The sequence below is a fragment of the Mandrillus leucophaeus genome, unplaced genomic scaffold (genome assembly GCF_000951045.1).
Source record: "Mandrillus leucophaeus isolate KB7577 unplaced genomic scaffold, Mleu.le_1.0 Scaffold166, whole genome shotgun sequence".
NCBI classification, from domain to species: Eukaryota; Metazoa; Chordata; class Mammalia; order Primates; family Cercopithecidae; genus Mandrillus; species Mandrillus leucophaeus.
In genome coordinates, this window is record NW_012101654.1 from 1,944,638 (window position 1) to 1,958,534 (window position 13,897).

At 43.6% G+C, this 13,897-nt stretch overlaps 1 protein-coding gene across 1 annotated transcript in view; it reads left to right on the forward strand.

Annotated features, from left to right (window-relative positions):
* The window catches only part of ARID1B (AT rich interactive domain 1B (SWI1-like)), a 423,627-nt gene that overhangs the window by 363,240 nt on the left and 46,490 nt on the right, over positions 1 to 13,897 (forward strand). The window contains exon 6 of the mRNA XM_011976438.1: positions 556 to 883. Within this exon, the coding sequence (XP_011831828.1) occupies positions 556 to 883 (328 nt within the window). The remainder of the gene's footprint in view (positions 1 to 555; positions 884 to 13,897) is intronic.

Genomic DNA, 13,897 nt, shown 5'->3' on the forward strand with positions numbered 1-13,897 from the left:
AAATTATTCCCAACTTAGAGGAAAACTGGGGCTCATGTCAGGTTCCCGCGCGACACCTTCCTGTGGGGTTTTAAGGGATGATTTTGACCATATGTGCATCTCGTCTTACACGTTGTCTTGTGGAGCCCTTTCACATGGCTGTTGAAGGCAGCAGTGATCTAGTGGTGTGATCTCAGAGTGATGCTCACCATTTTGGTTGAAACATGAGAATGTGTGGTGGTGAACGGATTGAGGCAGCACTCGGTATCCCTTGCCTATTCATAGGGTTTGTTTTTTGTTTGTCGTTTGTTTCTTTTTATGACCAGTCTGACTTTCTCTTCATCAGTGCAGTGGTCCTCTGGGGCTGTCCGTATTTGAGTCACTCTCTGAGGGCCTGGGAGTGTGCAGAGAGAGAGCATGTTTGAGACTGGCAGCTGCACCAGCGCCAATAGGAAGGGCCAATAAGGGTCATGACTAATACTCCTGCTGATCACATTGTTGGACAAAAAGTATTTCCAGTGAATGTTGTCACAAGTTTAAATAAAAGGCTTTACTTTGTGTTTGCTTTTTGTTTAGGTAACTACTCCAGACCCCCAGCGTATAGTGGGGTGCCCAGTGCAAGCTACAGCGGCCCAGGGCCCGGTATGGGTATCAGTGCCAACAACCAGATGCATGGACAAGGGCCAAGCCAGCCATGTGGTGCTGTGCCCCTGGGACGAATGCCATCAGCTGGGATGCAGAACAGACCATTTCCTGGAAATATGAGCAGCATGACCCCCAGTTCTCCTGGCATGTCTCAGCAGGGAGGGCCAGGAATGGGGCCGCCAATGCCAACTGTGAACCGTAAGGCACAGGAGGCAGCCGCAGCAGTGATGCAGGCTGCTGCGAACTCAGCACAAAGCAGGTACGCCACCCAGGAGCACGCCCCGGGCAGGTACGCTGTGTGTCTACGCGTGACCACGTGACTGCGCACGTAGCTGCATTGTTCCCCGGGGTCACACAGAGCAGTAGAATGTCACTGTGCTTGGCCGTTCTTTTTGTGTTAAATATATTCTGTAGCGTCAAGGTCAGAGAACTAAGTGACGAACCATGTTCTATGATACATGAGGAAGGAATATGAGCGGTGGGCACATCAGTCGTGGGAGGTGATTTGAAATGCCTGTGAATAGTCATTGCAGCAGCAAACCAGATCCGGTTGCACAGGGAAGTGTCTGCGTGGTACCAATTGAAGCAGTGACTTTTAAGCAGGAAATACTAAAGCTTAGGAACGATTTAAAATCTAAAACATTGAAAAGGAAACACACTCCCCACCTTTTTTTCAGCCTATCACAAGAATCTTCATAAAATACAAACTTTGTATGTATACATACGTCTATTGTGTGTTTGTCTAAACGTATATGTGTGAAATTTATATACTTTACATTCTTACGTTATATTTTATTTTTCCAGGCATGTCTATCTGTCCAAACCAAAATGTGGTTTAAAAAGCAAAGATAATATTTTAGAAAGTTTGAGCTGATAAAGCGAAAGGCTTTAGCTACAATTACTCATTTTTAATCCCGAATTAAAAATTAATTTTGAAGTAAATATTTGACCTGGATAAAAATAACATAATTAAAAATTTATAAAGCAAAGGTGAATACGTTTTAAAAGCACATGTAAATACGTTTTAAAATAGAGTACTTTGAAAGATGTGTATCTTAATGGTATCTTCAGAAGCAAAGGTAGAAGATTCTGATTTTTGTCAAAGGGAAACAAAAGCTAAGGTGTGTGTGCGTGTGTGCATGTGTGTGTGCGTGTGTACATGTGTGTGCGTGTGTGTGCGTGTGTGCATGTGTGTGCGTGTGTTTTTAAATGTATCTTTTCTTACTTTTCCTCTGAAGCTGCTATCTGGGGAATGTGGGACCCCTCCAGTCTTATTGTTTTCTCCAAATAATAATAAATTTCCCTTGAGGAAATAAAATGAAAATCAATCATTATCTTTCTTTCTGTCTCCACATTACAATTACTTAAAATTTTCTGAACTCCAGCAGTCTAGCCCTCTGCTGAACCCACACAGGCTTTAGGGAATGTTTTTGTAAACCTGTCTATGAAAACTGGTTTGGCTGTTCAAATTGAAGTTCGAATTCAAGTTTAAATGAATTGTCCATTGTTGCAACTCATAAAGCACAAGTTATTTTCTTTTTTTAAGTAGAAAGTATTTGATTGCGTTTGGCACGCAGCCTTCGGGAGGGACCTCAGAAGATAGCCACAGAGAGCCAGGCATGATTTTGTGTGGTTACGAAGCCATGCGTGCCCCCTTTCTGAGTCACTGTTTATATCATTCTGAAGTAATCAATACATAAATGCACATCCATGCATTGCCATTTTCTGTTTCTAATGCGTAGACCATTCCAAAGCCTTGCCTTCAACTTGCTGCCCATTTTAGCTCACCAGGATTTTAAATGGGGGCTGTATATCTTCTTGTTTGCTTTTACCAAAGTCAAAGCTATACTTTAAAATGGTAAATGGAGATTAGAATTGAGAATCTTACTTTTCTCTGCCTGTCCCCACCCTGTTGTTAGAGGCATTTTCTATACCCCCCACCCCTCAGGCAGCGGCAGGATGCAGGTATTCAGCTTGCCTCTGCGGTCTGTAAACCCCGCACCTACGTGTGGGGGTGACAGATGGACAGGAATTCATGCTTGTGCATCAGAACAAATCCCAAGAGGCTGTTCTTCTGTTCCACTTTAGGCCACCATACATTAGGTCGCCTGCTTATCCCAGCCAGTCTGGGGCTGGCGGACGCCCCATGTTTTCTTCCCAGCACCCCAACTATGGCAACTCTCAGGCTCCCATGGTGCACCAGCCTGACCAGTACGGGTAGGTAGCAACGCACCCCGACTTGCTGCGGGACCTGGGCGTTTTCTCTGCAACTGTTAAAGATCGTGCCACCTGGCCACGAAAGGAACACCCAAACCAAGAAAGCGAAACACCTAACAGGAAATCCATCTCCGAGGGGGTTGTCCTTGTGTCCATTTTTGTTGGTGTGTTTGTTTCGTTTTCCTTTCGTGTTAACAGTACTGTGGCCGTTCGGTGGAAACCCGCATGTGTCCTCAGGCCCTGTCTGCATGGCTTTCGGCATGGCTGCTTTCCTTCATGCCTGAGAGGGAAATAGAAACTTTGATCTGTGTCGAAGACACGGAGTCACCAACTCTGGCGTCATTTCCCCCATTGTTGTCGTTGTTTTGTCTAGGAACCTGTGTTGTGCAGCGCTGTTCTCATGACTGTATTCTCACTCCTGCCACTACAGTGAGCGGCTGCCATACCCACCCCCAAATTAAGAGCACAGCATCTCATTTGACAAGAGAATCACTGCAGTTGAGCTGACACAGGCTATTCACAGGACTTAGGAGGGGTTTCATTATATCACCACCAAGCAAATGTCTGTGCCAAAGACTTCTATTATTTTCTTCTCCAGCGAGTATTAGAATATTGAAGTCACCAGGAAAATACCACAAAATAATCCAACAGAGAATGTTCTCTCTAAACACAGTGTTGCCATATTATTCTCAATTTCAACACAGGAATTACATACAGCAACAAAAAGTATCTCTTCTTTCCTACTACAAAACTATGTAGTATCAGGTTCTGTCACCTTGTTTAGGTTAGTAAATGCTCTGAAAGTCTATTAGTATTGAGTGAATTACTAAGCAAAAAAGTTATTGCTATCATCCTGGGCAGACTTAACCATGTTTGGTAGTTAGTTTGCCTTAATCATGTTAGTTTTAGTAGAGACACGCATCATCTTTGGTTAAAATCAAACAGGGAACTATCACCTAGCTTTGTTTAAACAGTAAATTTATAGAACTATGGTTTCACTACTGGTTATGAATGCCTGACAGAGCTTTTTAGTAGTTTTATATTCAGTTTATATTTATTTAGACAGAACAAATGATAATTTTGGAATCGAGAGCTCTGAAGTCTGTAAACATGGCCCTAAATGTGGACCAACAAATATAGAATCCTGTAAACATCATCCCCAAAGTGAAATAACAAATATAGAATGAGGTAAACGTGCTTATTCTTGGGAAATTGTCTTTTCCTCTTTGTTACTTTCTTGTGGTGCCTTCAAGGTCAATTCATGAGTCAGTAGGAAGATAGCAGTCGGAGGAAGCAAGCATTCATCATCTGCAGCTAATCCATAGGATCTGTCCTTTTACCAACTCCAGAGGCCTCTTTAGACCCACAAAGCTAGTTTGGCTGTGCCTTGCCAAGCCACATTAAGCAGCTGTGTAAAATGAATTTAAATGGCATGCATCAGAGTGAAATCTCTTCCACTGGGGCAGAAAATCGATGTTAGCTAACCAGCACAAGGAGATCAAATCTGTATTCCAGCCAGCAGCATCCAGATAGCTTCCTTAGAGTACAACACCTCCTCCTTAATTAAAAATAAGAAAAAGAAAAATGTTGGCGTTATTCTATGTAAATCTGATAAAGCACACTTGGCAAGGGCTCATATTCATAGCCCCGTGACTGTTAACTGTGAATTTTAACTTGTATGTCTACACTATTCTTTCTAAAAAAGAAAGAAGTTAAGTTTTATTTCTATTTTAAATCTTCCTTCTGTTCACTTCGCAATACACATAACCTGTGTTGTGCCTTTTTTTAAAAGCAGAAGCTTGAATCTGAGAAAACATGTGTATGACATGTTTTAGTGCTATGAGTTGAGAAATCTGATTTTCAACATCCTTTTGCTTTACTTATTTAACAGCTCATTGCAGCAAAGTCGTGGTTTTGCTTTGGTGTTTGTTTCCCCGTTGATGGCTCTGTTAGGTTAAAGTTAGGTTGGCCATTAGAAAAGCTAGTCTGCTAAATGTTAGTTTCTCTTTGGGAGAGGAAGAAATGGCATAGTGCAGGATTCACAGAGTCTGTCTGAATGACTTCTTTCTCAAGGCACAATCCCAAAGGACCTGGAGCCCATGGAAGAATCTGAAAAGGACAAATTAATGATGAAGGTGGAGCGTGAGTGAGTGTGTGTCTGCAATTAGACAGAAACAGAATGCTCGTTGTAAAAATGAAGGATTGTGGCAATTATGCTTCAGATTTTCTCAGCTGGTGAAACACAAGATAGTATAGAGAAAAAACATGCAAGTTTAACTGGTCAGAAGCTGTTTTATTAATTTCTTTAAGAGTGACAGTATGAAGGTAAAATCGACCTGCTGCATTGAATAAATTAAGAAACATATAGATTATTTTTTTTTTCTTTTTCACCTTTTGAGTAAATTCCTCATTTTGATCATCAGAGGATTTACAGTAGAATCTGGTGAATCTTCTTGTTCAGGTACTAGATTCACTGTGCAGCAATATCCAGTCATTTGAAGTTAATGGTTTATAAGTAACATCTGTACAGAGCCCCCCTCCTCCCACACACTGATACACTTTGTATCAGAAAATGCATGGTTGTGTACAGTTTTAAAGCATTGCTAGTTAAGGAATTTACTTTTGAAGATACAAGAAACAGAGAGTTGGAAATACTAGCTGGTCTTACTAACGGCCTACTTCAGGAATGGCAAATGAGTTCCATCCATCTGCAGATCAGTGCTCATGGCTGTCTGTAGCATCATTTCGGAGGATTCTGAGCCATTACCTGAGCATAGGTGAGCCAAGGTTTGCCAGAAGCTTAGGAAGAACTTTGGCCTACCACTTCCTAAAGAGCGTAGCTATGGATCCCAGGCTAAACACAGGCTTTCATATAGCTCACTACAACCTCAAATTCCGGGGCTCAAGCAATTCTCCCACCTCAGCCTCCCAAGTAGTTGGGACTAAAGGCACGTGCCACCATACCTGACTGATTTTGTCTTTACTTTTTTGTAAAGCCAGATTCTTACTATGTTGCCCAGGCTGGTCATGAACTCCTAGCCTCAAGCAGTCCTCTCAGCCTCCCAAAGCGCTGGGATTACAGGTGTGAGCCACCACTCCTGACCTTGTAACATTTTTTAAATGACTGAATCCATTACGTTTAAAGCCTGTGCGTGCAGACATGCGCAGGTAGAATAACTTCCCCCCGGTCATTCCGTGTGCCTTGCATCCTTTTATGAGTCCTAGATGGTACCTGGTGATGTCCAGCAATTGACAGCTCTTCAAAATACAACTGATTTGTGGATTTGAAAATTTCAGCATTATCCAGAATTTTTTCTTGGAAATGAGCTCTAGGAGGAAGCATGATTTCACTGAATTTACAGAAGATCTCACAAGCCCTAGATCTTTAAGCCAGGGTAGATGGACAAACAGATTTTAATTCCTTAAGGCCCTAGCAACTCACATATATAAATTTTGATCAAGTCTTGAGTGACTTGAGATTGTTTGTGTCAAAATTCTGGTAGGGATCTTTAAGATAAGAAGAGGTTTCATAAGGATGCAGAGTTTCAATTACAGAACGACTGGATCTCAGAGCTGGGAAGGTTTTAGATGTTATCCAGCCTCTACTTCTTGATTTTATGGTAGAGTCAACAAAGACCTACAGCATCACCCACTCAGGACCATTGAGTCAGGAGCAGGGTCCCCTATCACCTGGTCCTGTTGTTCTTCTGCTCTTTTTTTTTTTTTTTTTGAGATGGAGTCTCACTCTGTCACCAGGCTGGAGTGCAGTGGCGCAATCTCGGCTCACTGCAACCTATGCCTCCCGGGTTCAAGCGATTCTTCTGCCTCAGCCTCCTGAGTAGCTGGGATTACAGGCATGCGCCACCACACCCAGCTAATTTTTCTATTTTTTTTTTAGTAGAGATAGGGTTTCACCATGTTGGCCAGGATGGCCTCGATCTCTTGACCTCGTGATCCACCCGTCTTCGCTTCCCAAAGTGCTGGGATTACAGGCGTGAGCCACCGCGCCCTGCCTGTTGCTCTTCTTTCTACTTTTTTGTTTTGTTTTGTTACAAACCACCTCTTCATTTTTGTTCTCCATCATAGCTAAAGGCAATCCTGCTATTAGAAACCAAATAGTAATGAGTATCTTAGTGGATCTTCCACCTCTTGCATTGAAATCTGGATTTTTTTTCTCTTATCTGAATTTCATTACCTCTGCTGCACCTAAAAGGAAATGCAGGCTTTGCATGTTCCCGTGTAGACTCCACAGACTCCACATGTAGCTTGAGTTAGATTGTTTCCAGAGCCAAGCACCTTGTGAGATAAGTAACAGTTACTTGCTGGCACAGGGGCCGGTTTGCGTTTCTGTCCTTTTCACCATTTGAGGTTTTTACCAACACTGCTTTGGCATTTAACATTGTTGGGACTGGAGTGTAGCTGTGGAAGTACTTGCGAGTTGTCGGGGAGCAGAGTGGGAAGGTGGTGATATTGACACGGATAAAGGTGCACACCTACGTGATGCTGGAATAAGCGCTGTTGTTCCTTTGCTGTCCCTGAGAGAGTCCTTGGTGGATTAGCTGAGCATTAGAAGAAGGAGAAGTCTCAGACTTCTTAATTTCAAAAAAAAAGGGTAAAATGATTTAATTTGAGAAGTCTTCTTACTCTTGACTAGCAGGGAAGTTTTAATACTGAATATCACAAATATTATTCTGTAGACCTGCATTTTAATACTACGTCATACCAAAAACTAGGGTCGCTGAAATTAGCTTTCACATGTTTTGTGTTGAGTCAATTAGGAAATTGGGAACTTTAGTTAAGATTATTTTTAAATCTCATTAACAGCCACTCATTAACAGGATGAATAAATTTCATAAGGTAGCTAGATCAGTAGTAACCCCACCATATTGCTGTTGGAGGAGCTGAGTGTTTTGTGAGAGGATGTGACTAGCCGCCTTCCTATGCTTGCAAGAAGCTGGGTCTGTTTACAAATGCAAATGAATTGGTCTGGCTTGTTGGATATACAGTGGGCTTGTATCTGTGCCTCATGTGCACCCCACATAGACACACCTTCCCGCCGCTGTTCTTTATTGAGGTGTATCTATAATTCATATCCTGTGTTGCCATTTGCCAGCAAGGCACTTTTTCTGTGTTAGTTTCCTCTGAAGCCAGTATGATGCAATTCTGCTGATGGACGAAGAGCCGCTGATGTGGAAATACGTTAATGGAGATAGTGCATTAAAATGTCAAAGAGAAGGGGCAAAAAACTTCAAAGTGTGTCAAGCCCCAGTTATAGTGGGGTCCATGCACTAAAGAGCAGTGAGCGATTTGTCTTAACCAAGAATCCAGCCCTTTGGATTTTGGACAATTAGGTTTTAACATAATAGCTATGATTTGAAAAGTCATGTTATTGAAAGACAAAGAGAAAAGATTTCAAAGGCTTAAACAGAGTTTTTATTTCCGCAATTAAATGTAAGCCTTTGCATTATCTTCTAAATACTATGCTTTAATTTTTAGCTCCTTTTTTCTCCTCAAAATTTAGCATTTGAATGAATGTTATTATGTTAGTATTTAAAGATTATGATTTCAATTAAAACTTTTAGAATTACAGAACTATTATGGAAGCCATAAAGTGCATTCATAAATCATCAAATCAAAAAGTAGTAAAACACTAATTCTAAAAAGACCAGAGATTTCTTCTTTAATTTTTTTTTTTTTTTTTTGAGACGGAGTCTCACACAGTCGCCCAGGCTGGAGTGCAGTGGCCCGATCTCAGCTCACTGCAAGCTCCGCCTCCCGGGTTTATGCCATTCTCCTGCCTCAGCCTCCGGAGTAGCTGGGACTACAGGCGCCCGCCACCTCGCCCGGCTAGTTTTTTTGTATTTTTTAGTAGAGACGGGGTTTCACCGTGTTAGCCAGGATGGTCTCCATCTCCTGACCTCGTGATCCGCCCGTCTCGGCCTTCTTTAATTTTAATGAGAGCCAAGAAATCACAGCATGAAATGTGCAGCCAACCTGGGAGGGACCAGAGACCACGAGGCGCCCCAGGCCACTGATGAGTATCATGCAGAGACTTTCGGCAGCCACTGTACACCCTCACCCAGCCACGGGGCCGAGGCACGGGAGCCTCAACTCCAACATCCCCGGGCAGTTCTGGTGTGGAAGCCAGCTCGGGTCTGAGGGGGGCCTCGGAAATAGCCGCTACTGCAGAGCACGGAGGCAGCGTTGAAGGGGAGGGCTGGGAGGCGTGCTCTGGACACTTCTTCCTTATGCGGCCTTCCTGAGGGATGTCGCATGAGGAGCACTCGGGGCTCCCACTGGGAGAACTCTACGGCATCAGAAGCTTGAGTCTGCGCCGACCTGACCCTGACTCAGGCTCTGGCGATCTGTTGATCATGGCAGAGTGTGTCTTCCAAACGCTTTGTCCTGGTTTCTGCCCTTTTGCTTCCTCTCAGAACTCAGTATCCTCCTCATCCTCTGAAATACTCAGTTCCCCACCACATCTAGCCTGCCCTCTTCATTCAGATTTTCCCGTCACTGTGTCTGGGTCTGGCCCTCTCACAGCTGGTGGCTGTCTTCACTCGGAGATGGCTCCCAGTGACTCGCGCACCAGTGTCTATGCCACCTGTCTTCACTTCCAGCTTCATGGCTCTGTTATCATCCTGCCCCCATAGATGCACACTCTCACACCAGATGTCCTGGGACCATCACAGCGAGAACCAGCATGAGAGCGCACCCATCGCTGGGCGTCATCAGCCGCACAGCACAGCAAACCCGGGTAGTTCAGAGTTACGAAAGGCGAGGATCTTTGAAATTGCATGTGTGCACCAGGAGTGGCAATGGCCAGTGATGCCAACCTGCCAGGTATCAGGCCGATGACCAGCAGGTAGTGAATTTTTCACAGCCCTGAAATCTGGTAACCTCAACAGTGTTTTGGGCTGAAGGCAGCAGGAAAAGTTTGTAAGTGGTGAAGAGGCTGTGACTGTGTCTTACTATATTGCAGCTTAGGGTTTGGAAGGTGTCATGGGTGACAGGGTATCTTAGTAGCAGTAAGGAGTATGAGAAGCAACTCGCTAAGATGCTAAGATTCCTCTTAATGTTGGTTTTCATTCTTATTTTGGACTCCATTTCTGCCATTACATAGATTTAAAAAATCAAACAGGCCAGGCGCAGTGGCTCACGCCTATAATCCCAGTACTTTGGGCTGTCAAGGTAGGAGAAACACTTGAGGCCAGGAGTTCACAAGCAGCCTGGGCAACATAGTGAGCTAGTCTCTATAAAAAGTGAAAAACAGTGAGCTAGGCATGGTAGCACATGCCTCTAGTTCCAGGTACTCAGGAGGCTGAGGTGGGAGGATCACTTGAGTCCAGAAGTTCAAGGTTGCGGTGAGCAAGGATCGTGCCAGTGAACTCTGGCCTGGAGTAAAACAGTGAGACCCTGTCTCTTAAAAAAAAATAATAATAATAACGAAAAATCCACAGAAACCTTTAAGATTATGGCCCTTGTTTTAAAAGTAAACTCGTACTGGATTACTTTCGATTGTTAAAATTCCTGCCAGGTAAGAACCTGTCTGAATCCTGTCCTGCACGGAGTGGCTGGTGAGGACAAAAAGAACTATAGCTTTGCTCAGCTTACAAACCTTGCCTGCATTTTAACCCTAACTGAACAATGTTTGACTTTACCAAACTAAGTCACTTTGTGGCCCAGGCCACTGTTAACTCAGGAAATCTCTAAGAATTTTTAGGAGGATTTTTTTTAAGATCAGAAATTACTGTTTTTCTGTTTCCTGGACAAGGGCATTTTTTATTGGAGGTTTATACACAATATTGCTGTGACACAGTAATATAGGATGGAGAACTCGGAACCCAAATTAAGTTTCTTAAGCCTACTGACAGGCCCATTAAGGCATGAGAGGTACATAGAATGCATATAAGATGGATGTGTGCTTCACCCTCACACTCCTAAAACTCAGGTTCGTCCATCAAGGATTGTTATCTACTCCAAGTATTGTTGGGCTGATAAGCTCTCTGTGTCTGAGGCTGCGTGGCTCCAGACCTCTAAGACACCTGCTCCCTCCTCTCTGCTCCTGTGGCTCCTCGGTGGCTAAGCCACTTTGGGATTAGCAGTTCACTCTCCTTTACACCTTGTGACCCTGGAAGGGGATGTCCTGGAATAAAAGATGTGGCTATTCCTAGCACTGAGAAGTAATAGCCCTCCTTAGAAATAACTTGGAGATCTTTTCTTAATGGTACTGTGATCTCAAGATAAACTTTTTTAAGTAAAGATCCTTAAATAGAATGCAGTAGAGATGACACTTTCTCTCTGTGGGTGACATCCATGGCAGCTAATATTTCTTTCATGCTGTATGGATCTAGTTTCACCAGCCCAGGGAGCTGTGCCATTTACATCTTCTCAGAGGTCAGTAGGATGCGACGTGATACAAACCCCCAAAGTTCTGGAGAGTCATCCATTGCGGGAAAAGACAGGATTTGGGAGCCACTGCTACCCTCTGTGGCTCTCATCCACACCTGAGGCAGGCCGTGTGCTGGGGATCAGCAGGGAAGAGCTGAAATCAAAATCTCTGAACTAAATGCCTTCACAGTGTTGAGGTTCACTTTTGTATGGTTGCCAGGAAAGAGTTCGTAGTAGCAGAACAATGGGCTTAACAAACCAAAATCAACTTTGAGGATGAAGAGAACATCCTTAGTTATCAGTTGCTAAAATTCACGCAGCCAGACACCGTGTTTGCGTTTTCTTCACACCCTGACAAGGAGGCCTCTCGCCTCAGAACCCTTGAGCTCTATTTGTTCTCCTGGTTGCTTTGAGAGAAAAGGTGAAGATCAGTGAGCTGCTTTAGGAACAACTAAAACGGGTTACCTGCATTGAAGCAAAAAGGAAGAGCTGAATCTTGAAATTGCACAACAGGTGCCGTTTCAGCAGGGAGTGCCAGGAGCAGAGCTGGTAACAGGTCGGAACCCTCTGAGAAGTCTGTGTGAAGTATGAACAAAAGAGAAAACTGTTTCTGATGTTAGACGCTTTTAAGAAATCCAGACTGGAATATGCAGTATTCCTCAGTGCTTAGCAAGAAGAGCTTCGCCAAGATGCAGGAGTCAAAAATACAGCTCTTCGGAGAAATGTGGAGACAATCAGGAGAAATGCTTTGAAAACAAGAGGCCCTGTGGGCAGTGCCACATTTTAAAGGCCCAGGCAAAGACGTGCCAGGGAGAAGTTCTATTCTGAAGAGCTAAGGCGTAGCCACTGAAAAGATTATTCTTGAGAGTATGGTGACAAAGTTACTACTGTTCCCTTACTTAGAAGTTCTCTTTCATAAAGCTGTCACAAAACAATATTCTTCTCTGCCCATTCTTAAAGGAAGAAAACAAAATGTAAACATATCAGCTACCAAAGGGTTTGGAGAGTTATTAACAGGCAACTGGAAGATAACTGGTGGCTGCTCCAGCTTGTCTGCTAGCATTGAACACGTGGAAGCTTTCTTTGAGTGAACAGACTGCATGGAAAACAGGTCACATTCGCCAGCGGAGGAAGACTTAGACAAGACTCATGCAGTCTTATACAGGGGCTTCCTGCATAGGGAGGAAAGATGACACCAAACCTTCTGCTTCCTGACCCGAGGGTCCACCTGCCTGTGTGACACTAGGTACTCAGAGGCCTGTCCGAAGCCAAACCCTGTCCACATGTCCAAAACTAAGCCCGCGCTCTCCCCTGATGTTCTTTATTTCAGTGACTGCCCCATTATCTGCCCGTCGCACAAGCTGGACACCTAGGAGACATCTAGGCACAACTTTTCTTTCCCCCAGATGACCTAATTCATCACCAAATCCTGTCCATTTCACCTCCACGATATTGCTCAACTCTCTCCATTGTGCTCCACTGCCTGTTCCAAGGCGCCATCATCTCTTCCTTGGGTAATTGTGGTAACAGCCTCGTAACAGCCCCACATTCGTTCTTCCTGCCTCCGATGTGTTCTTCCCAACACGGCCAGAGAACAATGTCTTTAAAATAAACATATTTTAATGCCATTGCTCCTGCTTAAAAATCCCAAGCCTCTTCCTGTTTCTCTTAGGATAAAGACCAAACCCAGAGAACCATAAGCCTGGCCCCCACCACTCTCACTTCTTATTTTGTTCTACCATATTTTCTCCTGGAGAGAGGCTCCTGGATGCCCCAGGGCCCTTGAATTTGCTGTTTCTCTTTTCTCTTCTCCTAACCTGGTTAATTCCAATGGATTGATCCCTCAGATCTGAGGGGTGGAGGGGATGTCATCCCTTCCTTGGGACCTTTTTCTGTGCTGTCCTCTGCACAGACCTCTCTGAGCCACGCATGTGGTCGCAGCGTCACACTCGCTGCCCTGGTTGTTTGACTTTGGTTGCGTTGGTTTTTAGTCTTGGCCTGCTGTTGTGCTCATTCCTCTTCCATACTTATCTTAAAACACTCATCTTGGACAAATGATTGTAACTGTCAACTAAGCAGTAGGTATTTCTGATTAATTTTAATTATTTCTAGCATGTCTCCCTGAGCAAAAGGGGTAGAATCTATTTTTTTAGTAGCATATAGTTATATATTTTTACAGGCATCTACATTTTTAAATAAAGGCACTTCTATTCTTTGTCTTTTGTCTAATGAGACAAATGCCACTTTACCACCACAGGATTCATTCCTAGCCAGAGCCACTGGCTTGTTGAAATTACATTATTTTGCCACCAGAATTGCTAATGCAGTTGTTGTTGCAAGCACGCTGATGGATTAGCCACACCAAAGATTGACCAGGGCTTGACAGCCGTATTTTCTGTTTTGATTGAATTTGGGGGGGAGGGAGGTACATAGTGGTTTTCCGTCTTAAAATATTAAATTTAAAATAATCTCGACTGAATTTGTCCTTCTCAGTACTGCTTTGGAAGAGTCACCATGTAATTCGGGTTGAAAATCTGTTTCACCAATGATGCTAGATACATGTGTGAGAAGAGTTTGTGTTTATAAAACATTTTAAATAGGGCATCCTGTGTAATGTTATGTGTGCAACTGGATCTCTCCAAGGGAATAACATAACACATTTAGC